This window comes from Pantherophis guttatus, chromosome 3, assembly GCF_059756535.1.
Source record: "Pantherophis guttatus breed Tessera chromosome 3, ASM5975653v1, whole genome shotgun sequence".
NCBI classification, from domain to species: domain Eukaryota; kingdom Metazoa; phylum Chordata; class Lepidosauria; order Squamata; family Colubridae; genus Pantherophis; species Pantherophis guttatus.
In genome coordinates, this window is record NC_142065.1 from 177,119,499 (window position 1) to 177,146,605 (window position 27,107).

At 37.7% G+C, this 27,107-nt stretch overlaps 1 protein-coding gene across 2 annotated transcripts in view; it reads left to right on the top strand.

Moving 5' to 3' along the window:
• NKAIN3 (sodium/potassium transporting ATPase interacting 3) overlaps nt 1–27,107 on the top strand; it is a 133,926-nt gene that overhangs the window by 72,853 nt on the left and 33,966 nt on the right. For both annotated transcript variants that reach the window (XM_034429844.3, XM_087890615.1), the window contains one exon: nt 17,391–17,588. In XM_034429844.3, the coding sequence (XP_034285735.2) occupies nt 17,391–17,588 (198 nt within the window). The remainder of the gene's footprint in view (nt 1–17,390; nt 17,589–27,107) is intronic.

Below are 27,107 nucleotides of genomic sequence, written 5' to 3' on the forward strand. Positions count from 1 at the left end.
TAGTGTTATGCAAGTTAATATAATGAAAGAAGATTAAACTAGAAGATCCAAAAGGGAAAAATAATCAGATATGTAATGATCTTACATATCATTGCCATAGTGATGTGGCAAATTTTATGTGGTATAAAATCTTCCTCTGGCATAATACCCTACTGTTGAATGGTTAAATTTCACACACACTGGTCATCCAAGAAAGTTGTTCAATCCATAATAACACTAATTCTGAAATTTGTATAAGGAAAGGTAACAGCACTTTGTGTGCCTTCGGCATTTAGTCATGCCTGTCACATAACCATGGAGACATCTTTGGACAGCTCTGGCTCTTCGGCTTTGAAACGGAGATGAGCACAGCCCCTAGAGCTGGAAATGACTAGTACCCATATGCGGGGAACCTTTACCTTTATGAAGAAGATTCCATTGTTCTGACTTGGCAACAGCAACTTCCTGTGCTCAAAGCTGGAACCAGCTTTCTGTTTTCCTATAGTACTAAGAGTAGATTTAATAATAGTGTATTTAATTTTTCCACGTTAGTTTAAATCTGTGTCAACTTTGGCAATTTTAAGATGTGTAGATTCCAACACCCAGTGTCCCTCAGCCAGCATGCTGATTGGGGAATTCTGGGAGTTGAAGTCCACTTATCTTAAATTTGCTAAGATTGAGAAACACTGGTTTAAATACCCATGAGTTCTTTAATATTTTTCAGGTCAAAAATAAGTAACCCACTGTACTCTAAAATGGAAATAGCAATTAACAACCTAATTCATTTAAAAAAATGATAGGGAAATCATCCAGACAATTTTTCATTTTCAGCTCATTGGGAAATTTAGCCTTAGTTACCTTTATGTCACTAAAGAAATAGTTGAGAAAGTAACCAGGAACCTGACCCTCATAGAGACCATAAAGTAAATTTTAAAAGCTCCAATGATCTGTACCACAGTATTAAATTTAAAGTTATAGGAACAACCATGTCATCTGAGAAACCATTTATAAGAGGTTCTTGTGTTAAATGTCAAAACCGATTACTGGAACTATCTGCTCTGCCCTTCCATGTTAATATAGTGGAAACATTGTTCCCACGTTAACAGATAAGAAATATCATTGGGTTTGTCAAACTTGCATTAACTGAGTTTATAGGATATAGTAATGACAAAAGAGATCATTAACCTGACTACAGAATAGAACAAAAAGAACTTTAGAAGTGTGTCAGGCATTGTTCTTTACATCATCAGTCTCTGGGTAAGTCTAAGTGCGAGTGGGATTTGCAGCAGGAATAAGAGAACTGTTGTTCATGCAGATTTATATCAAAATGAAAACAATGAGAAAACTGAAGTAGGAATAGGTTAAGAGAATGGAACCTGCTCTTCTATATTCCATAAATATAGTTGTTATACAGCATCCTGTATTTAACACATGAGAGAGACAAATGCTTTATTTATTCCCTGGACCCGGCTGTATTAGCAAATTACCGTCCGGTCTCCAACTTTCGCTTTGTGGTGAAGGTTGTTGAGAGTGTGGTGGCATGACAGCTCCCTCAGTACCTGGATGAAGCTGTCTATCTGGACCCTTACCAGTTGGGCTTCAGACAGGGGTACAGCACGGAAATGGCATTGGTCGCATTGGTGGATGATCTCTGGAGGGCTCGGGACAGAGGTTGTTCCTCTGTTCTAGTCCTATTAGATCTCTCAGCGGCTTTTGATACCATCGACCATGGTATCATGCTGCAGTGGTTGAGGGGGTTAGGAATAGGAGGCACCGTGTTGCGGTGGTTCTCCTCCTTCCTCTCCGACCGCTCGCAGTTTGTGTTGGCAGGGAGGCAGAGGTTGACCTCGAGGTGCCTTGCTTGGGGGGTGCCGCAAGGGTTAGTCCTCTCGCCCCTTCTGTTCAACATTTATGTGAAGCCACTGGATGAGATCATCCATGATTTTGGGGTGAGCGTACATCAGTACACTGATGACACTCAGTTGTACATCTCCATCCCAGACCACCCCAATGATGCCCTTGACGTGATGTCCCGCTGCCTGGAGGCCGTACGGGTCTGGATGGGGAGAAATAGGCTCAGACTCAACCCTTCCAAGACCAAGTAGCTGTGGCTACCGGCGTCCCGGTGTAGTCAGCTGACGCCATTGCTGTCTATAGGGGATGAATCTTTACCCCCCACAGAGAGGGCTCGCAATCTGGGCGTCCTCCTGGATGCACAGCTGTCTTTAGAAGAGCATATGACGGCCGTGGCCAGGGGGACTTTCTATCAGGTTCACCTGATTCGCCAGTTGCGTCCCTTTCTGGACTGGGATGCCTTGCGCACAGTCACTCACGCCCTTGTTACCTCCCGGCTGGACTACTGTAATGCTTACTACATGGGGCTCCCCTTGAAGAGCACTTGGAGGCTCCAGTTGTTCCAGAATGCGGCCGCGCGAGTAATTATGGGTGCAACTCATTGCGCCCATGTAACACCTCTCCTGTGCAAGCTGCACTGGCTCCCAGTGGTCTTCCGGGTGCGATTCAAGGTGTTGGCTACCACCTTTAAAGCGCTCCATGGCTCAGGATCTGGGTACTTACGAGACCACATTCTGCCACCGATAGCCTCCCACTAACCAGTTCGCTCCCACAGAGAGGGACTCCTCAGGGTGCCGTCGGCCAAATTATGTCGGCTGGCGACACCCGGGGGAGAGCCTTCTCTGTGGGAGCCCCTGCCCTTTGGAATGAACTGCCCCTGCAGATACGTAAGATCTCTGACCTCCGAGTTTTCTGCTGTGCTCTTAAGACCCTGCTCTTCCGACAGGCAGGGCTAGCTTCATAATTGAGTTTTAAATTTGGAGTTCTTAAATTTTTTGAGTTTTTAAGCTAATTTTGGCCTTAAATGTAATACTTTTAAGAATTTTTAAATTTAAATTGTGATTTTTGTATTGTGTTTTACCTGGCTGTACACCGCCCCGAATCCCTCGGGAGAGGGGCGGTATAGAAATAAAATTATCCTTATCTTTTATTTGACACAAAATAATTGTAAGATGTAAATGTGGACTGATTGAGAAATAAGCTCAAAAAAATGGAACTTTCTTAGTATTGTCAGAAAGAGCACAGTGTGATTATTAAAATGCCTATACACATTGCCTCTGTGATCTCCCCACACACTTATATTTAATATTCTAAAGTTTAGGACCTAAAATCTACCCAGAGGATCTTCTCTTTTCTGAACACAATAATGACTGGTGAAACAGAGTTTCCTTCAAAGACTGCCTGCGATACTTACCTTCTCTTCTTTTCTTCCCACTATCAAAGACTTTTGTTAATTATTTAGTAATGGAATATCTTGAGATCTTGACATTTCTGTAGTAATAGTCTGTTTAATCAGCTGCAAAATGTACTCAGTGATATTGATTATCATGATTTCTACTTTAAAAAATAATATGTTCATATCTGGGCTTTAGAATCAAGAAAATGGCTGTGATGGAAAGCATCTATAATACTTTCAAGTACTACTTCTGAAAGCATTTAATCTACTTTTCTTAAAGGTGCTTCAGGTCTTAGCAGGTCTTCACTTGCTGCAAATTATTGAACTAAACACGTCTTCTCCTAAAGTTGTGCAGAAGCATAAATTATCGAAGCCAGGAAAAGAGGTAGTTGCTTTAAACAGTTGCAGGCATAAGGTTTGTGAATAATGTGAAACCCAAGCATAATAATTAAACCTCCATAGGAGCCAGAGGTTATGAATCAGCTCTTCTAGTGTGAAATATGTTTAAAAGTCTTATTTGTCTGGTTCATAAGAAAACCTAAGAGACTCTTTGCAATTCTTTACATTACAATTCCAGAAGATACACTGAAATTAAATGATCTGCAGGAGACAACAATGTTTTCCAACTTCTATTTTTTTAACAGTGATAACAACCTCTTCTTATCAATTAGACTGCAGAAATCAAGAAGTCATTTAGGAGATGATAAGGAATCTAAGCATCAAAGGATTTTTTTCCCCACAAGCCACAGAATAGGTACTTAAAGATACATTTTTGAGCATTTTTGACAGTTTTTTCTATCTTCTTGAGCAGATACAATTTTGTATCCAAACTTAAATTTTGTCCTGATAAAATAGAAAGTAAATTTCATTAGCTCAGTTTCATGTCTAGAAGATTTGCAAGACAAGGATGATATCAAATACAAACATGCAGAGATGTAATATATGTTGAAGTTTCCCTGAACATTTTTAAAGGTTATTTTAAGTATATTTGTTTTATGGACCCATGATACGAATCTTTTTTTTTCTGATGCAGCCAAGTAGCTGCACAAACCTGAAGCATACTAAGGAACAAAGTATTACTGGCACTGTTTGGCTTTGCACTTATTGTGAAGCCTGCCTAGTGTGGTATAATGTATTAGCCTTGCTCTAGTCACATTCATGTAAATACCTACATGAATATATATTTACATGACTGTGACTCATTCAGTATCAAAACAGACAATATTAGCTTTAGTAAAATAAAAGAATAAATATGTAAAATATGCATATAAGTTAACATTTTTCCACAATTTGGGAATATTTATAATCAGATTCCACAGACTGACATGCATTTTCTTTGATCATCACACAGAAACATCTTACATAGTGCTGTAATAAGAGACTTTGTGATGAATAAGACGAGAATGTTCACAATATTCAGTTAGTCATGTGTGAATTGTTTTAATTTTGTACATGACTGTAGATCTATTTGGTGTGCACCATTAAAAATTTTAAGAGTAAATTTATAATGTTTAGTTGAATACTACAGTTATACTATCTCTTATAAAATAAGTGTTACAGTATAAGTGTGCATTTGTGGAAAATATAACTGATAATTAGGGCTAGACCCTAATTTTTTTCTTAGGGATTGAAAGGAAACCTTGCTCCATTCTCATTCCTGTTATCTGACAGATTTACTAAAATAGAGTAGTATATAATATTCTGGATGCCAATATGTTGAGTTGCTTTAGAACAAGGTTCCCTTAGCTGATCAATATCAACCCCCAAGATTTATAGTGTTAGAATATCCAAAGAATCAATGTTGTTGTTGTTGTTGTTGTTGTTGTTGTTGTTGTTGTTATGGTTGGTTAAATAGTCAGCTAGATGTTTAAATTGGATTGGGCATTTTTATCAAATCATTCTCAAGGAACTAGGATATATTATTATTACATTACTATTCCAAGGTTATTCTAGGATTCTTAGCTTTATGTTAGCTGCAGAGACAGAAAAGGAAAGCCAATATTTAATAGGCAATAAAGCAATGGAAAGAATAATGAATTGTCTAATTCAGAGAAAACTTTTTAGTTAATATACTTTGATAGCCATACTACGAACATTACCAAATCTTATAACTATGCATTTGTAAAAGAAACCCGCAGCAGTAACAACAATAATATTTAGATCACGAAAGAGAAAGTAATAAATGTAAAGTTTAAATATTCAAAAACCAAATAACTTTTTAAAAGGAATTTGTATCACTGCCTCTATTAAAAAATGCAATGTATTGGGTGAGACCTAGCAATTTTTGTAGCTATCTCGTTGAGTAATAGCATTTCAGAATTTCATGCATGCGTGAAACACGGCTAAGCTCCAAGGAACCCACAGTTATTTCACGAAACATGAAATAGCCCATATTCTATTTTAACAGTTGCTTCTATTTTTTCAATTTTACATTTTATTGGCATTACACTACTCCAGGGACAATAATGACAGAAGATGGTGAGATGTAGAATGTGACTCTAAATTAATACAATTTTGTCATGTTATATTATGTAGCATATAATTAAGTTCCATGCAGACGATCAAAATCAAGGAAACAAAAACTACCAGATTTTATTAAGGTATTTATAATGCTAGTTCAGAATAAACACCGAATCCTGGAAACTATAAAAAGAATTCCTCTTCTTCATTAATAGTAAGTTAATCAAGGTAACATCTTTTTGAAAGTTTTGAAGCCTTCTTCTCAGGCTTCTTTCCACCTGGTGTAAGTTGCCATTTGTGAAACAAACTGTTAATTTACTGTTTTTTCAAACTTGGCAACTTCAGAATGTGTGGACTTCAACACTCACAATTACCCAAGCCAGTACACATGTTAATTGATTCAACCTTTGCCTTTTTATTGTTTAGGTCTATCTCTCTTTGCTTTCTCTTCCAGCCTCCCCTCAATCTTTCATATATAAAATTGAATAATATAGTTATTAAGAAGTAATAGCAGAAAGCGATTTAGAGTCCATGAAATTGAGTGTTAATAAATGATTGAATGACGGTAATTCTAATAGAAAAAATAGCTTGGAAATAGCAATACTAAGTCAGAGTTAAGCCACCAATATAAAGTTAATTATGTGCTGCATACACAGTTCTTTGTGACTTCTTGACAAGAGAGAATACCATATGAGATGTTCACAGCAACGTTTTCTGAAAGCTTCTATCTAGAGCTGCTTTGATGTCCTTCTGCCAGCAAAAAAAAGTACTATTAGTAGAAGAAATTCCACTTCTTCTACACTCAGCTTCCTGGTTCAAAAGATTAGAAACATGAAGCCATGCAAAAGGAAGAAAAGGGATATTATATTTCTCTTAGTCCAAAGACTGAAAAGAGAAACATTGTCCCTCTAGAAAAGAATAGTGACCAGGACATTAAAACAAGACTTGTTGGCACTCTGAATTTGAAGTTTTTGACTGCCAACTGTGGCTCCTGGCCGTAGTAGTGTAATACAAGAAATCACCCAGCATGAGCCCCTGGAAAAATGCAAAGCCTTTAGGAGGAGGAGCATTTAAGATAGAGAAGTCAGCTCTGGCTAGTAGAATTAATAAAGCTTCAACCTAGTCTATGCTCAAAATCAAAGCTATAAGGGATACTGCACCATTAGTCTTACTTTGCTGTTCTCATCACATCTGGGCCAAAATAAAATAGGAATACATATATATGATATATAAGGCATTGGATGTATCCCTAACTTTTTCCCTTTCAATTTGTTTTCTGGATTATTAGCTAGAGGATTTGGGGATTGGCAGATTTGTCTCTGGAGCACAGCAAAGTCTTCTTCAGAAACAGAGAAGCTGAGCAATTAGTGCTACCCTGAAGCTGAAATATTTGAGATAGATGGTCAGTTGGGGCAAGATACAGCAAGAGGTCACCCGACATGAGCTCCTGGAGAAAAAGGCAATTTAAAGGCCTAGAATTCTCCATTTTTATTTTCAAGAATTTAGATTGCCACTCAAAAGTCAAGTTTTTTAGCCTATAACAAATTGGGCATCTTGGTCTGTAATAAGGACAAACGAGATCTTTACTTCTTAATATGTTAGAACTGTACATTATGTATAATGTATAATGCAGATACAAAATTGGATAAAAAAATAAAATCTGAATAAAAGGCTTCTTGCACTGAAGATCAGGAAAATGGAAATAGCCTGACATATAGATTTTAATATGCTTCTCAATAAATTTGGACACTTGATGTTATTATGCTCTATTACATTATTGATTGGAGGATGAAGGTTCTCAATAAGAAAACAGGCAAGGTGATATTTTTAAAACAACGTATTTGTTGACAGTTTACAGTTCGGTTAACTGTCAGTTAAACATTTGTGTTCAGTACGTGCTTTCTTAATCTTCATCATCCACATTCAGATATTGCAAAATAAAGACTCTTGGTTCACCTATAACGTTCAGACTGTATACAGTATTGCATTCATTAAATTAATCATCCTCATTTTGTTCCTGTAGCAGAAGTTCCTATTCAATGAGCTGTTCCTTTGTTTCTTTGCAGTATTTTAAGTGAACCTTTGAACTGATTTTAAGACCATCCAATAGCTATAATCTCAATAATTTTTTTTATTGAATCTGCATTTGAATACCTTTTTTTTAACTTCCCACAGCATCTGCCAAAAAAAAAAGAAAAGAAAAGAGAATATATTTGCAATTTAATGGGTTTTTCAGAGCAACTTTGATATATTTTTCTTTTCTTTTCTTTCTTTTTTTTGGTGGGGGGTTGGTGGCGAGAAGGAAGGTTAATCAGTAGTTTAATTCCTCTTGCCATTCTGTGATCCTATTTGCATGATAAAAGAGTATCACATCTTTTTAAAAGTCTCATTTTGAAACCTGAATTATTTAACAAAATTCCAGGGAGCAGACTAGGAACAATTTTTTAAAAATCTAAAAAATAAATTAACATAACATAATCTTTTAAGACATCATTTTAAGATATTCTATTATTATCTTTTGAAAATACAGGAATAATTTGGCTTGAATGTTTTCAAATGCATTGTTTCAGTGTGGTTCTGTAATTTCTTTCTTAATGGAATTACTTCAAGTGCTGAAGTAAGCTGGTGTTACCTATGACACTGGTGTTCAGTATAATCACCAACGTGGTTTAAGCAGTGGAGAAATTTATTGCTTAAACCAAGACAATTGAAATGTAAAATAAAGTGCATATTGTTTTGCCTTTCTTCTGGTAATATTTATATATTACAATAGATAAGTGCTTCTCATTTGTCTCTCTACTTCAGTGGCATTCATTAAGCCAGTCTTAGCAACTTTAAGATTTATGGATTTGATTTCAAAATGGTCATTTTCAGTATCAATTTCCTTCACTTTATTTACAAGAAAAAAAGTGGATGTTTACGTGAGTTTGTCTCTTGTGTGTGTTGCTTATCCTTGACCACTTTCTCTCTATATGTACACACAAGATCAGGTTTTCTACCCTATTCTTAAAATATTCACAACTATTGAAAGCATTTTAAGTATAATGTTTTAATTTTATTATTACTTTTAACAACAAACTGTGATTTGATTTTTTTTTCTAATCAGCTAATTTTATTTCAACTGTTAGTGGCAGGGATGAACAATTCACAAAGATGCATCTGAGTTGGCAATGACAGTGAGTTTTCCTGCTAGTTTTCTAACAATAGAAATAGACTGGGCCAATGGTTCTTGTCTACAGAAAATCCCCTACGTACCCTTGATGTCAGGATATAATACAGGGTCTATTCTGCTGTTTTGTATCTCTATTATGCCTGCTGGTGGAGTACTATTGGTAAGTACAGGTAAGCTCACTGTCACTGCCGACTCAGATGCATTGTGTGAATCCTTCATCCAGATAGAGAATCCTTCAACAAAAGCAGCAAGTATGCAGCCAGGGACACTTCTACATATCAAGATTGGTACCTTACCAAGTGTATTGTTCCTTTTTATACCTTTGTGTTGTAGCTGCCCCCTGTCCTGCTCTTCAGTCTTTTCACTCAGTCTAGCTGAAGAGACTTGAGTTAGATTTCTCTGACATTGTCAGTTTTTTCTTAAGGTTTATTTTTGTTGGGTTTTTTTTTTGTGGATTTCTACTTTTACTAATTTTCTTATTATGATCAATTGGAATTAGTTGTTTGGACTTAACAGGAAGGGCTGTGTAGCGTGGATTTATAGGGGATCTCCAACAGTTCTTCAGCTGCTGGCTGTGTGATTAGCATGCCTGGGCCTCCACATCACTTCCACCGCCAAGAACTTCACAGCGAGCAGATTTCCGGAGGTCTGTTCCCTTCGGGGCAACTCCACAGGTATTTTTGATTGCCGCTGGTGGTGAGCTGGTTCCCCAGCTTGCCGGCACAACCACCACCACCCACAGCCCTATCCTCAGCAGTGGCTCCAGAGCCGAGGCAAACTCTGTGTCCAGGGACTTGCTTCATGGCTCTGGGAAGGCAGTTTAAACCTTTGCGCCATTTTGACGCTTTGGCAGGCTGCGGTGGTGCTGAGAAGTGGTTTCCCGCCCGCACCCGCCATTTTGTTTACGCTTTGGCCATGGTGGCGCTTTTGGAGGCTTTTGAAGTCTCGCGCCTTAATGAGCTGCCTCAGGCTCTGGGACTTATGTTAAAGCCGAGCCTTGCAGAGCGGTGTGGGCTTCAGTGGTCCTGCCTTCTCCCACACGGAGTTCCTGCTGGTCTTCTGCCTTAACAACGCTGAGGGGGCCTTCACAGAGAGAAAGGACAGCTTTGACTCACGCGTGTTAAAGTGACTCTGGTTCCAGCTGCTTGGGACTAAAAGTAGCTACTGCAGTTGTTTATTACAAAGGATTTGTGTTATCAGAGGGATAAGTGGCATTGGCTTGATTGGCCAGGTATTACCAATACCCCATTTCTATTACGCAGTCCTTGCTCTTCCAGACTATCATGGCTAACTCAGTCCTGTCTTCGGACATAGAACATGAGCCCAGTCCTCCCAAGGGGCATAAATCTAAGCACTTGAGTTCCAAACGGTCCAAGGTTGTTGCCACACCTAATTTGACCAGGGCTAAGTCTTCTTCTTCTTCTGGGGCTTCCAAAAGAGCATCTGGGAAAGATAAGGATGCAGAAAGGCGCCATAAGGCATTGGAGCATCAGTTTGACGAAGCCAAATGACAGGCTTCTGGGCATTTGGGCGAATTGGTAACTGAGTAACTTAGTCGCCCAAATTCTTACATTCTTACCTACATAACAAGCTCTGTAGGAGCTTTTTTAGTTATACTTTTTAAAACAAATTCACAAAAGAATAACAATTTCATTGTGTGAACAGGAGAATTTTTTCTTACAAAGAACAGTTTGAAAAGGTTACTTCATATGATCATACCAAACTGTCTCCAAAATGACAGGTTGAAAGAGTAATCATTTTAGGATAGTTTTTCTCATATAAAAAGATGGAGAGATTCATGGATATGTGACCAGAATTTTAAATTTTAAATCTGTTAAAAGGAGAAGAGAAATAAGGCTCCCTCCCACCCATTCCTCTTTCCATTATAATCACAACAATGGTCTCAACTCAAAGGTTTTGGCCACACAAATGTATCATACCAATGGTGATTGTGGGATCAGCTCAAGGCGTAGTGCTACCTGAAAGAGAGCAAGAGGTTCTGTTTTGCTTTAAGTTCTAAATAATTAAAACCTTAGATTTAAATATAATTTCGCTTTTAGCAGAACCATCCAGAACTGAAAAAGGCATTGATTTTCATATCTACCTCTCATTTACTTTGTTCCAAAGTTTTTTTCCTGCAAGGAGTTGTCTTGAAAGCATTACACATTATTTGTTCTGTTTTTTCTAAACGTTAAGGTACAGAGTGCTCAAGGACTGTCTGTTATTTGAACATCTGAAGTAGAAAATTCCCATAGTGTCCTTTACCAACAAGACATAATATAATTAACAATTTACTGCTCCTCGTGATGCCCAAACTGTACTGTTTAAGGCAGACTCCTCAGTCTGCATCAATAATTCAAATTGAACTGTTCAAGTATGTTATGTCTTCAACTAATTTTTGACTATAATTTTTCAAAGCATAAATTGTTAGCCTGAAGCCAAATGTTATAGTATGGCGCTATATTGTTTTAGTCTACACAATTTACTTTCAGCCACTTGAGTTAATTTTGAGACAAGAAATATGTCTCAGCTATAAGGTTTATAATATTATTGTGGCTTAGTTCGGCAATATTCTTTCTTATTTCTTCTAATGTAAAGAAAAGATATATTAAGCTTAGTTACAAAGCTGGTTCAGTCTAACAAAAATACTTATGTTCCATGGTATTGAATAAATACTATTCAAACTGTTGAATAAAAGACATATTGGTACATATGTATCTTGCATGAATTCCCTTTCATTGTAACAAGCAGTTGAAAGTAATTAGACAATGCTTAGGATCATGTCCAATCTTCCAAAAACTAAAAAGAAACCTTTTGATCCCCTTGCCATGTTTTTATATCAAAGTTTCAGTACAAGAAAAAAAATGATTTTAAGAACTTTTGCAGAAATTAGGAGAATATTTTCCTAAAAAATAAAGCTGAAAAACCAGCATTGCCTCCTAAAATTCATGTTCGAATTATTTTTTAAAATAGTTTTATCAGGAAGTATTACATACATCATACTGTCTTGGCAAGGTATTTTTTACTTAACAAACTGCAGCAAATTCTGTTTAATTTTATTTGAACAAGTAAGACAGATACTGCTACCAGAATAAATATAGTATGCAAAAATTACAATTATTCTTTAAAAAGTGGCTAGCAAAAAATAGCATAAGTTATTGATTAAAGTATTAGTCAATATTTAAAGCTTTAAGGTCCAGGTTAAAGATAGAAAATCCATTGTTGTGTAGTACTTTAGTAGGATCAACTGAAATAGCATAAGTTTATGAAAGTATTGAGTTCTCCAGAATATTTCATCAACCGGGTTGATGTAAACATTTGTAGAGAAAATAATATAAATGTGATAAATGGTTCTTTTTTTATCTTTGTGGTACAAAAAATTATTGTTAGCAATAATATGAATCTTTATTGTTGTTTTATTAATTATCTCTTAACTGGGAATCTTTCCTAAATTTTCTGCAGAATGTGGGATCAACTCCTCTTCTAATTTCATAATTCTAATTTAATGAACCTCATTGCAAACTAGATATTTGTTAGCTCACTGTTACCCAAATCTGTATACCAGCTAGCATCCACTGTCATGCTGAAAATGCAAATCTGTGCTTCTAGTCCAGTTAAACAATCGTAATAAGTTTACATCAGAAAGCCCTTTTTCTTAGCTATACCGTACAAGCAGTTTTCAGCAGAGGTATTGATGCTGTATCCCTGTAGATTTAGACTGAATTTATATATATAACATCCTGAAATAATTTTATGCAAAAATAAAGGATAGGGTCAGTCCTACATCATTATAATTCAAGCTGCTGTATGAATTATAAATCCCAAGGATCTTTTCCATGAGATGAATGCAAAGTGAGATACTGGTTAAAAAGCCATTCGAAAAATAGAGATACCCCCAAGCTACTGACTGCTTTATGAGGAAAGGTAATGTCATGGTTTATAGTTTTTTCAACTATAGAATCTTGTCATCTGTCAGTCATTACACATGAAATGCTGTATCATTATTTATTTGCATGATCTATTTTCTTTTAAAGATTTTCTTCAGATATATAAATGTTTATATTCTTCATCTATCAGATATTCTTCTTCACTGTTAAATTAACCTAATGGTTAATTATTGGTTCCTAAACAAAAAGATTAAATATCACAACTATATGAAGGAAGCTGCAGTGCAATATCCCATGGTTCTGTCTTAGGCCAGTACTCTTCATCATCTTCATAAGTGATTTAGATGAGGAAATAGAAGAGAACTCATCAAATTTGGAGACAATACCAAACTGGGGAAAATAGCCAATGCCTTAGAAGATAGGCTCAAGTTTCAGAAAGATCTTGACCTACCCAACAAAATGCATTTCATTGGTGAGAAAAGTAAGATCTTGTATTTAGATAAGAAAAACCAAATGCACATGTATAGAAAAAATGGTATTTGGCTCAACAGCTGCACCTGTGCATGGGATCTAGGTATCCTAGTGGACAGCCACTTAAGTATGAGGCAACAGTATGCTGCATCTATGAAAAAAGCCAATGCAGTTCTAGGCTGCATTAATAGATGCAGATTATTGTGTACTGCTGTACATTTCACTGGTAAGACCGCTGTTGGAATACTGCATCCAGTTTTGGGCACCACAACACGAAAAGATGTTGAGACTCTAGAAAGAGCGCAAAGAAGAGCAACAGAGGTGATCGGGGGACTGAGGGCTATGATGAACAGTTGTAGGAACTGGGTATGTCTAGTCTTACAAAAGAAGGACTAAGGCTGACATGATAGCAGTCTTCCAATATTTGAGGGGCTGTCGCACAGATTTATCTATTCCTCAAAGCACTTGAGGGCAGGACAAGAAGTAATCAATGGAAGTTTATCGAAGAGAGATCGAACCTAGAATTAAGGAGAAATATATGAGGGGAGAACAATTAATCAGGGGAAGGGCTTACCCACAGAAGTTGTGGGTGCTACTTCACTAGAAATTTTCTGAAAAGAGATTGGAAAGCCATTTATCCAAAATGGCATAGGGTTTCCTACTTGAAGAGGGGATTGGACTAGAAGATTCCAAAGTCCCTTCCACTTCTATTATTGTTATCATGGATGTGCTCAATTTACCTCAGAAAACCTGAGGGAGTAGGTTGGGAATAGATTATTTTGTAAATCTACCTTTGTAGTTCCTAAGAATAAGTTCTAAGTTGTTTGGACATAATTGATTTAATCAAAATGATATTTTATTTCCATATTCTTATTTCCTTTGTCTGTTCCTAAGACTATTTGTCTACAAATCTGGATAACTTCATTGCCAAGCATTTACATTTAAATATGTTCCTCACTTTTAAAAAGTGCAAGTCTCCATTACTTTTAAAAGTCTTCATAAATAAGAATAGTTATTACTAACCTTTTACCTTTCAAACGTCTGTGTTAATTAGCCTTTGGGAATCATGGACATTTATCTGATGTAATTGGTAAAAAGGTAATTGGATGATCCCAGTTTCTCCTGCATGTTTAAAAATAAATTCAAAAATCATTTGAAAATTGTCATTAATCATTTTATTCTAGTTAAGTGTCCACTTTAATGAAGGTTAACCTTTTATATAAGTCACAAGATGTTTTAAAAATAGTATAATTCTTAATTTCCACTTTTTAACTGGAATAATTATTTTGTGCTGCAAATCTTTCTGATTTGAAGAAAATGATAACAAGATAACATTAAGAGCCTGTAGTACAGTGGACTAAGCACTGTTATTAACATCTGCTGCTTGCAATTACTGCAAGTTCAAATCTCACCAGGCTCAAGGTTGACTCAGCCTTCCATCCTTTCAAAGGTAGGTGAAATGAGGACCCAGATTGTGACGGCAATAAGATGACTTTGTATAAATATACAAAAGTATGAAGGCTATTGCTTAATGCATTGTAAGCCGTCCTGAGTCTCCAGCGAAGGGGGCATATAAATTAAAGCAAAAAAACAAACAAACTATAAATTGTCATTCTGCTTTGTAGATTCTCTGTAACAAACTATCTTTATTTGGCGTTTGATAAATAAATGTCAAATAATAGAATATTTCTCCTGATGTGTCAATTGATAGATTTGATGTCAATTTATTTGCTGTGTAAATCTACAGACATTTTATTTTATGTGAAATAGATTTCATCTATTCAAGACTCATAGGGGTGCAGTGGTTAGAATGCAGTACTGCAGGCTAACTCACTGCTCATTCTAGAAATTTGATTCTGAACGGCTCAGGGTTGACTCAGCCTTCCACCCTTCTGGGATCAGTAAAATGAGGACCCAGATTGTTGAGGGCAAAATGCTGACTGTGTAAACTACTTGGAGATGGCTGAAAAGCACTATGAAGTGGTTATAAGCCTAAATGCTATTGCTATCTTATGTGTGGCTATTTCAATGTTCTCTTCTTCTTTCACTGTGCTTAAATATAATGTACCTTACATTGAAACATTTACAGAATGTGAGAATAGAAACCATTTCCTATAGAAATCTTCTGTATTGGCCAAATGTCTGCACTAGTTTGTGTTCTGCTTATTGTACAGAAAATATTTATTTATTTATTGGTTTATATAATGCCCAACTCACAAAAATGTAAGTTTTCAACATTAAAAAAAAATTATAGAATCCCTAAGAACAAAACAACTAACAATCAGTCAGTCACATTGTAGACTTCAAATTAGGGGTGGTGAGTTAAATTAGCACAGTTTCAGGGAAACCCAGAATAAATAAAACCCATGTGGTTTTCACTTCATGAAAGCACCTGAAATATAATAGAAATGTTTGAATAATTTCTTAGTCCTTGAAGAGCATCTCCAATTTATTTTCAGGTGCAAGTGACTAGAGTATTTTTAAATTTGATTTAAAACTGACTACATGGTCAAACTTAGAAACAATTTATATATGATGTATCATGTATATTCTTTGTTAAGTTCTAAAGAAGTCTCATGAGTATATGGAATAAATATGATATGTTTTGTAAAACATCTATTCCTGCTTAGGGTGGTGAATCCTAATCTCTACTGAGCATTAATAAAGAAACAAAAATGCCAGAACATTTTCAATCCTATCAATTCCTTTAGTGGTTACTACATTATGACTATCTTTTATATAAGTAACTAAAATTATATTGCAGTCAGTAGGAACCACAGAGCCTATTTCCTGGGCTTTTACAAGAAAAACAACTTGAGCGTTGTAATTCATTGACATAAATTGATTCAACAAATTTGTTAGTAAAAATAATCATCATAAGTAGGAATAGATGAACTGCATTTTGCATATTAAATATCAACTATATATATTTTCCTTGAATGAATATTTCCACATTGGTAGATACAGATTACTGTATCTGTAAATTACTGGCCCTTCAATAGTGAGAGTTAAGAATAATTTGATACCAAACTATCTTATCTAAGCAAATAATACTCTTATAAGGTGGGAGGACAAGATATTGTTAATGGCATTACCATGCAGTGTTAAATGATGAGTATCTAATGACTCAATCTATCATTCTAATGAGGCCATCTGATCTCAACATTACTTCTGAAAGACTCATTGGGCTTTATTCCAGCAGATCATCATATTCTATCATTTGTATAACACCTATGGAACATTGAATATTGCAACATGTAAAAGCAATTCAAACAGCCAGCTCATAAGGGTGAAGGAAGAAAAACAGAGCGCAAAAATAATGAACATGCAAAGTTTAATATCCACAATAGGTGGTAAAGAAAAATAAAAACCTAGAGGATGGTGAATAGTGTCCTAAGGAAATTTACGAAGAAAGAGTCAAAGGCTAGGTACCAGCAATTGAACAAAAAGAGCTTTTTCTCCTCCTTATGGAGTATCTAAAAATCAAAGGGAACCGGATCCAATTTACAGGCCTTGTAAGGCCTAGATTATAGCATTTTAATGTCTTGGGTTCTTTTAACCGACTGGACATATACTGTATATCTTTCCCTGTCCCTTTGGTTTCCTGATTTAATTATGGTTTGATATGCTATCTCTGCACTGAGATTAATCCTAGACAAAATGAGCTGTACATTAGAATTTGAAGCCATGAAATAATTTATTTGAAATTTTTCGTTAACGCTAACCTTCCTTGATTTGTAGACAAAAGTGTTGAGGTAGTAAGAAATAATTAGAATTCTTTAGATGCTTTCAGTAATTCATGGAAAAAGAACATTGTACATTTCCTCTCAGAATTATCTTGGATATTCTGAATATTATCTACATATTTGCTAAATGTTGGCAAAGCTCACTGTGTTTCAAGAAAGAGATGAAATATTTTGTCTCTGTTCATTTTATAGATCAGTTAATACTTTATTGCCACATTTGGAAATAGAAACTGAAATATCTGTCTAGGTTGTAAGAACATGAGACATTTCCAAAAGGAGACTGATCAGATTCTTTTTACAGGCAATTTTCATCTTCATTGTTTTAAACTGTACTGTGGCAGTATGTATTTCCTTTGGTGAATATTTTTCATATTAAATCATTAAAATTAGATATTTTAAATGCTTTATTTTGTTTTGTTTACTAGGAAACAGATCTCATGACCTTTAACATCTCAATGCATCGATCTTGGTGGCGAGAACATGGGCCAGGCTGCATACGAAGAGTGGTGCGCCCTTCAGCTTCTGGGATCATAGATGATATTTCCTATGTCTCTGTGACAGGTTGCATAATTGACTTTCAGTACCTAGAGGTCATTCATAGTGCCATCCAAATTCTACTCTCCGTAAGTCCATATTTACTTTTATGGATATTTTTATTTTGACATATTTTTTTCCAATCTTTATTTGTTAATAAATTCTTCTCACTTACAAGACAGGACAAAATACTTTTATAAGTAGTGTAGTAATTAAGATTACTAAAAGAGTCATTTGGAACATGTAGTTTGTGCAATATGGCAGTACATGTTACTTTATCATTCAAATTAAAATAAAGTGTTACATTGATTTGCAAATCAAATCAGAAAAATGAATGAAAGAGAAGACTTAATGAACTTCTCTAATTAGCTAGGAGCAGTTTATATGCCTGGGATAAGCTTCAAAATATCAAGGGTAGCTATTTTTTGGTAACGTAAAAGGCATCTCCTTTAGATTTGTCAGTTACTTATAATTGACCATTAAGATGAGAAATTTATTTACTAGATTAGGACAATGGTCTCATTGTTATTTTGTTCTTTTAAATTCAGAAAAACTCACGCACTTTTATTTTCTTAAAAGCCCCATCGCTGCAATAGAATGTGGATATGTTACATAGGAAGTTATCAGTTACAATTTCCTATATGTTCTGTACATTGTGAACATATCAGAATCATACCTGATAATTTTGTACCCTCTGGTATGCAATTGCTTTGTTCCAAGATTTTCAGTATGGCTCTAGTTCTGCACATAGCTATTATTAATCACTACAATGATAGAATGGTCATCAGTACAATGGTAGATGAGAGAAGGATAGTAAAATATTGTCTTTTCTGAAATGGGTGATTTTTCTTCTTGACGCAATGGTGAAGATAATATTTATAATTAAAATGATGTTGTAACACATTCAGATTTTACAAGAATAGAAATATAATTTCTGTTATATATAGAAATTATAAAGTAGTCACTATTGTCATACTATTAGTTTACTTCAAAGAAACAAATAATTCAAAACTATCAGATGAAAGGCTATTTAATCCTATTTAATCTACCACTATTATGTAAAATGCCCTTTTAGTTCAGTATATTTCAAGATGTACATTTAATCTGTTAATATTTCTATGGATTTTTACTTAGTTTTAGGTGGTATGGTATCAATATATCTTCATGTTTGGTATAGGAAGTCCATTGTTAAGTAGTTCCTGAAAATTCATTATACCTACTAGGTAAAGAAACGATTAGATTTCTTTTACATATAATTAAATTTAGGGATCATATTGTCCATGTATTATATTTGGAACATCTTTTCATATTCTTTGCCCCAGCAAATGTCAACTTGGAAGTTATTAAAGCAATCAATCCATAATTATTGTTTTAAACAAAACGTCAACGTAAGACAGAAAAATGTGGCAGGCAAATATAAATGATTGGTAAACAATCTATGAAATAAGGAGTTGAATGTTGAGAAATTAAGATATAAACAGATCCAACTTAATTTATTATTAAAATCTAAGTAATTGATAGTCTCCTGAACATATAAGCAGGGCTACATCAGAGGAGGAAACTGGTTCCTTAATAAAGAGATCCTGTAGACATAGTTGGAAGCAAAGTGAGTCAAACAGACTAAGTTCAAGTTGACAGTTTTACAGTCTGCAGTGTATATGCATGAATTTTATTAAACATATTTCCATACAAGTTTAGATTCTACTTAATGTTACTCTACGTCGTCACTCTCATTGGATTGTTCTTCATGGTATGCTATCATTAGCAGAGAAGTCAATGCCCTTTCCTATTTTTAAATCTATCCAGCTGGAAATCATTCATGGATGTTAATAAGCATCAATTGATCTCTTCCTCTACATCAGGGATATCAAACTTGATTTCATTGAGGGCCGCATGAGGGTTGTGTTTGACCTCAGGTGGCTGGAGTGAGCATCACCAGTTCAATGTCACTCATGTCGGGGGCATCTGTGGTGACCCGAGCGCTCTGCCAGCGAAAACGGGCTTCTGAGGAGACTCCTTAGGAGCCCATTTTTGGTGGAAGAAGCACCATGGGCCGGCCCTTCGCAGTTTCCAGGGTGGCCCCACAGGCCAGATCTAAGTACCCCATGGCCGCATCTGGCCCCCGTGCCTTGAGTTTGACACCCTTGCTCTACATTCTACTTTGATGGAAGGGACATTCCTATTTGAGGAAGAGGGTTCAGAATTTAAATTATGAAGTGTAATATTGCTAACACCCAGGGAAATATGGCAGGTAATGTCTAAGGCAAATTTTCGAACTTATAATATAGTATTAGAATGGAAAATTTTTAAATTTATTTTTAAAACAGCATCTAAAACAATCCAAGCTAAATCTCACATGTAAAAATCTTAAGAAAAAAAATCATTATTTCATAGGCTCCTAAAAAAATTCAGAAAAATATCTGAAATAACACATCTGCATTATTTTTAAAAATAACAAAATATTTCTCCAGTATCACAGTATAATTGACTATACTTCTCTACATTCCCAGGTACTAATTTGTTCCAATATAGGGTACATCTTTGTTTGGAATTTTAATATGAATATGTCCCCATGGATCCATTCCTCCTTAGCTACCATATCATTATTAACCTCTTTACAGTGTCCTTGATTTAATTGATGATTTAAGCCTTACTATTTTCAACATATCTGTCAGCTGCTGATTATTTAATTTGAGGATGAACCATTACATTTTTTGTGATTTTAAATACTACTTTATCAAAGGGAAAAATAATTTAAGTAGCAGCCATTTAATTAGCAGTCTTCAGTGGAGCAGCTATTAAAATGAGGAACATGTCAATTATTATGAAATGAAATATTTCTTCTATGCTCAGGAGACCTTTAGTTAGTGTGACCAGACGTCCCACTTTTGGCGGGACAGTCCCGATTTTTAACAATTTGTCCCGCAGCGTTTTTAAAAAGTCCCGATTTTTGGAAAGAATGCACGACAAGCTTCTTCTGGGTTTCCAGGGCACACATGCGCACCAGCCAGCTAGTCTGCTGGTTACTGGTGCGCATGCGTGTGCAACGATCAGCTGGCCTTAATGTCTTAGTGCGCGTGCACACCAGTCATACCATCATTGCCCGCATGCAGCCCCAGGACTCCGCCCTTTGCCAGCCAGGAACGCTGCCACCAGTCGCTCCCGTGCACCCAGCTGCCTGCCTGCCTCGTCACCGCCACCATGAGGAAAGGCCCCAAAGTTGCACTGCCTGGAATCCACATGGTCTGCCACAGGGGGAGGCCAGGTATGGCTGGCTGGACGCTGCCTGGAGCTGAGCTTGAGGCTGGCAGGAGGAAGAACGTTGCCTCTTAGCTGGCTCAAACTGCCTGCTGCCGCAGCCTGCCACCATCCCCTCTCCCCTGCCAGCTGCTCCTGCAACTGCCAGGGAAGCGGCTGTGCGAGAACCGCTGCCGCCAAGGGCGAGGAGGCGGTGGTGGCAAGGATGGGGCGGTCCGGGTCTTCCCTGTCTCCCCGCCCAAGCAGACTTCTAGCACAGCCCCAGGCCTCCAGAGGGAGGAAGGGAGGGAGGGAGGGAAGCCCCAGCCTGCTGTTCCTGCCCCCAGCAAGAGCGGTTGTCATGCTGCCGCTTCTCTGACAGCACCAGGAGCAACTGCCAGGGCAGAGAGGGCGGGGGCAGACTGTGGTGGCAGGCCATTCTCGCTGGGTAACAGACAGGCTGCTCCTGGAGCAGGCAGGAGAAGGAGAAGCCACCAGCGGGGAGGCAAGCTGCCCTAGGAGGACTGGAGGAGAGCGCAGCTCCTCACTCATGGAGATCCACCGGTGGGGAAAAGGTCGTGGAAAGCGGTAAGAAATGCGCGAGCCAGGAAGCGGTCATGCTCCCTGGCAGGAGAGGGTTGCACATTCACTCCAGCAAAGGTTTGTGCAACCCTCTCTGGCCAGGAAGCATTACTGCTTTCTGGTCAGCGCACCTCTTACCGCGCCCACTTCCCAACCGGTAGATCTCCATGAGTGAGAAACTGCACTCTCTAGTCCTCCTGGGGCAGCTCGCCAGCCCGCTGGCAGCTTTTCCTTCTCCTTGCTGCTCCAGGAGAAGCCTGAGACTCAGCTTTCCTCGGCAAAGCGCTTCATCATTGCAGGGCAGGGGACCCGGGTGGCACCAGGGGATCTGTGCAGCTACTATCCCACCCCTCCTCAGCCTCGGCCATGCCGCGAAGCTCCAACTCAAGGAGGAGAAGATGGAGGAAGGGGGGGAGTCCAAATGGCAGCTACCTGAAGCAAGCTGCAGCGCGATTATGCAGGGTGGTTGGAGAAGTGACAGAAATAGCAGCCAGGGCTGGGCTTTCAGCACGTAAGCAATGCTGCCTCTGCCGTGGGGAACATTGGAGAGGGCGGGGGCAGGCTGTGCGAGCAGCCTGTCTCTTAGCTGGCGAGAACGGCTACAGGCTGCCCCTGGCCTCTCTCTCCAAAGTTCCTCATGGCAGAGGCAGCGTTGCTTACCCGCTGAAAGCGCAGCCCTGGCTGCTATTTCTGCCTCTTCTCCAACCACTTGGAGTCCTGCGTAATAGGGCTGCAGCTTGCTTCAGGTAGCCTCCGTTTGACTTCCCCCGCCCCTCTTCCTCCATCTTCTCCTTGAGTGGGATAGTAGCTGCACGGATCCCCCGGCGCCGCACGTGTTCCCTGTGCTGCCATGATGAAGTGCTTTGCCAAGGAAAGCTGAGTCTCAGGCTTCTCCTGGAGCAGCAAGGAGAAGGAAAAGCTGCCAGCGGGGAGGCGAGCTGCCCCAGGAGGACTGGAAGAGAGCGCAGCTTCTCACTCATGGAGATCTTCCTGTTGGGAAGTGGGCACGGTTAGAGGTGCGCTGACCAGGAAGCGGTCATGCTCCCTGGCCAGAGAGGGTTGCACAAACCTTTGCTGGAATGAACGTGCAACCCTCTCCTGCCAGGGAGCATGACTGCTTCCTGGCTCGTGCATTTCTTACCACTTTCCGGGACCATTTCCCCACCGGTGATCTCCATGAGTGAGGAGCTGCGCTCTCCTCCAGTCCTGGGGCAGTATGAGAACCGCTCTTGCTGGGGGCAAGGAGGTGGCGGTGGCAGGAGCAGCAGGCCGGGGCTTCCCTCCGGAGGCCTGGGGCTATGCCAGAAGTCTTATTGGGTGGGGAGACAGGGAAGCCCCGGACTCTCTCAAAATAATGACTTTCCAGGCGCAAAACGGGGCGGAGGGGTGCCCGAAGTGCATGTGCAGGGCACCCATGCGCAATGTGGGGTGTATGCGGGGGAGGGTCATGTGCACATGCGCATGTGGGAGGGTTCGCATTGCATTATGGGTGCTGGAACGCACAGGAACTGTTGCGCACGCACATACACACTTCCAGCACGCCACGAGAAAAAGGTTCGCCATCACTGATATAGACCAAATTTTTAATCAAGAACACACACACCCCGTCAATGGTGTCCCGCTTTATCAATGTTAAAATCTGGTCACCTTACTTTTAGTGCTTTTCCAAATACATATTTTCAAGAAAAAGGTAGAGTTGCATTTTCAATCACCTATATTTAAGAAATGATTTGAGAGTATACTTTATTGTATATTTTGTTACTGGGATTTTAAAAAGCCCACAGTAAATATAGGAAGAATCAAAGTTAAGAAAATAATTTCATTAATGTCTCAGACATTTCTTGGATTATGTCCAAGATTAAGAGATGATGAGATAAGTATGTCAGGGTTAGGGAACACAGAGCTCCATATCCCTGATATATTTATGCCATTCTGAAAAAATACTTACTTTTAATACTTCTTTGGTCTCTTGAAGTTAAAGTGACTAACTTACCATACGTCTTAAGCAGAGAAAATAGGCCCCTTTAGCAAAATAAACAAGTAATGATACACTTAGAATCATCCGCCATGTTTTCAAAAGGTTCCTCTGGTGATGTTTTATCTTCACAATTTCTTTGTAAAAATGGAATTCATTGAAAAACAAATTGTTACTCTTAAAAGTATAATATTCTAACATTGAAGAATACTGCCAAGCCTTGGCAAATACTGTGTGAGTTATAAATTTTTTTGCAGGTATGTAAGTATAGGTTTACATATAGAGCCACCAGTAAAGGATTGTATCCACTTGACATTAGGTAGTAGCAAAATTCTATGTAACACATTGTTTAATGCCACTTAAATAATACAAAGGTTGAACTCTTTTCCTACTAACCAACCTTCTTTCATAACAGAGATACCTATTTTAGCAGCAACTGGTAGTCTCTGGGTTCATAGCGTAAAGAACAAGGCAAGAAATCCTTTAAATAGTGGGAAAGCCCAGAATGAAATTGCAACATATTATCTCGTCCCAAAGGTGCTTTTTCAAGAGGCAACTGGACTTTCTAATTTTTCTTCGAAGATGTTTTGTCATATAGCATTTACTGACAGCAATTATGTGCTAAATTGAATTCTACTGCAAGGGAAAGGAGCTGCACTTCAAAGCTGGTGTGGAAGCAATGCTGCTTTCCTGCCACTTCTATGCTGCTGTAGGATTCTGATCAATCACTCATATTTTGTGGACAGCAATTAGAATACACTCTCATGTATACTCTAAGAACTATGGAAAGGAATATGAAACAATCAAAGGAGCGCCATCACTTGGTCTTTTTTGTTCATAGCTACAACTACCTGGAGAGGTTTGTACTCTAGCATAATTATGCACACTAAAGTAAAAAAAATAATAATGCTGCTGACCTTTAATTCTGGAAACCAGGCCCAAAGTACATTATTTATAAAATACTTGGCAAGTTCCTTATATTTATGCATAAACACATACTAAATTATTTTTAGGTCAGCTGGCATTTGTGCTTTTGCTAACTGCAGAAGTAATTTCAATTTTATTTGAGGTGGCTTGTTCAGGTTGAGCAAAAATGAGATGTGCAAAATAACAGACCTGTTGTGCAGTGATGCAGAAGATAAGAATGTGTCATACTAAAGAGTTGAAAACAGAAAGGACCCTCATTCTTATGAGGCCAAGTAATTAGGATCCTATATAGTAGAATGTAATAAAAAAATACTGTATTATGTCATACACAAACGTACTAAGATTTGAAACAGAGGTGGGTAAGCCAACAATGGTGGAAAAGTAGGATAATGGAAGGAAAAGAAGAAGAAAAATGCTCAGATAGAACATACACAATAAGAATGTACAACAATGAGAATGTGGACAGTAACAGATTGTTATATCAGTCAAAACAAACATTAAACAATAAGATATGTTAGCTATTAATTACAAATGGAATTGATATCATGTATTGCAATCATATATAAGAAATTATTCAATATCATAACTGACATTGAACATAAAATATTAATAGCATACAGTATTTATCAACATGACAGCCACTTTGGTGCAGTGCAGAGCCAGTTTGGCATCAGGCTGGAAACTGGGAAATTGAGAGTTCTAGTTCCACCTTGGGAACAAAGCCAACTGGGTGACTTTGGGGCAGAGATTCCCTTTCAACCCAATCCATCTCAAGGATTGTTGTTTTGGGGGAAATGAGAAGAGGAAGGAATATTAGGTATTCAAGGTTGCTGCCTTGAATTAATGTTTATTAATGTATATTAATATTTCTTCAGCTTTTCTTCTTTCAACTGTTCTAGCTTGTTTGCATCTGATCTCAACTTGATGATCTTAATTTCAAGTCTAATCTTCCAGTTTTGTGGTACACTGTTTGGTTATTTTTCTTCTTTGTTGATTTTGCACCCCAGGTATTTCAGTTATAACTGCAGACGTGCGGTACATTAATTGGTTGTTGTTGTTGTTGTTGTTGTTGTTGTTGTTGTTGCTGTTGTTAGGCTGATGCAGGATCAGAACAGAATTGGAAACAAAATATGGAAGGAGAGGGAGCTTAAAGCTCATGACATGCCAGATATAATTATCCCAAAGTTAATTATTCTTTGAACTCACTGTTCTCCAAATTAGGAAACTGCTATTGATAGCTGAATAGCTTTTGGGACTTTGAAAAAAAAAAAGCAAAGGAAAAAATGAGCATGAATTCACATATTTAGCCTACTATGCAGTGTGTCCCTTTGTCAAACAGCTTTCAGAGGAGACTGCTCCTCTGAAGCCAGTTTCCACCTATCACAGAGTATGCATATAATAAAACATTTCTTGACTTGGAACTAATGTAATCACATATTAGCAGACTCCTAATTAGAACCTGCAAATGTACAATGTGTATATTGTCAAATGAGTAAAGATGAGGAGAATAAAAACAGATGGCTCTTCAGTTTATCTGTAAAGTTAAAGTAAAAACGAAAAACCTTTTTAAAAATATCTCCTTGGACACTGGAAATGATCAACACAAAAAAGAAAGGCACTTTCTTTTTTTAAAAAATTTTATTAGAGCAAAAAAAAATGTATAATAATTTTTCTATCATGGTGTACCATCGCCAAAATATCCATATATATATACACCAATAATCAGAGAGTAAAATAGAAAATATTTACAGCTTCTTGTATACAAATTTACCTTTCCAATACTTATTACCATAAATATACCATCATCTATAATTATAATCCAACATTATCTTTTGTCTCTTCCCCATCGTTTCTGGATCCAATCATACCACATATTCCAACTACCATAAAAGTCTGAGTCTCTTTTACCCTTGATCAGTTTTGTAAGTCTGTCGGATTCTGCACATTCCATGATTTTATAAATTATTTTTGAGTCTGTTGGTAAGTCCTCATTCTTCATTCTTGTGTGAATGCCAGTCTCCCTGCAATAATTATGTGCAGCATCAAATACCACTTAGTCAATCCAATATTTGCGGGTCTAACCCCCAACAAAAAGGTTTCCGGTTTCATGGAACTTACTTCCACCAATGGTGGACATGCCCACTGGCAGCTAAATATTGGATGAAAATATGACAATGGTTGCTTTAAATTACACACTGTAAAGTGGAAGAAAGGCACTTTCTCATATATAGAAACATTAAAGCAGTGGTGGGTTGCTACTGGTTCTCCCCGGTTCGGGCGAGCCGATAGCAGAGATGGTGAGGTGAGAGCGAACCAGTTGTCTCTGACAGTTAGCTTGGCCCTCCTGCCTGTCCCTGCGTTATACATACCTTATATTCGGTTGTTTTTAGCCCAGCTGAAAGGCACAGCAGAGTGGATTGCTGCGTCTCAGCTGTTCCGTAATACACTGCACTTGCACAAAGCATGCACAAAGCAAGTGCATGAAGCGAACCAGTGGTAACACCGGTTGAAACCCACCACTGCATTAAAGATGGCACATTAGTCATAGATGTGGGAATCAGTGCTCAGTCATGAATATAATCAGGTATCATGGTAAAGCAAGTTCCCCAAGTCTAAATTTCAATCAATAGCCATTGAGTGCCAGAATTAGTTTGGCAATGGGGTGAGTAAAGGAGATGTTTAATGTTATCTTTGAAACTAGTATTCTTCCAAAAAAGGAAACTGCCATTAACTTCAGCATGTTGCCTTGAACTCCATGAAAAAGGACAGAATACAAATAGGTACAGTAAATGTTACAAGTACCATCGATATGACAACTTTGCTCCAGTTAAGGGAATTTAAGCAGTTGACAAAATTTATTCTGCACTGGTGAAAATGGGAAAGGGGT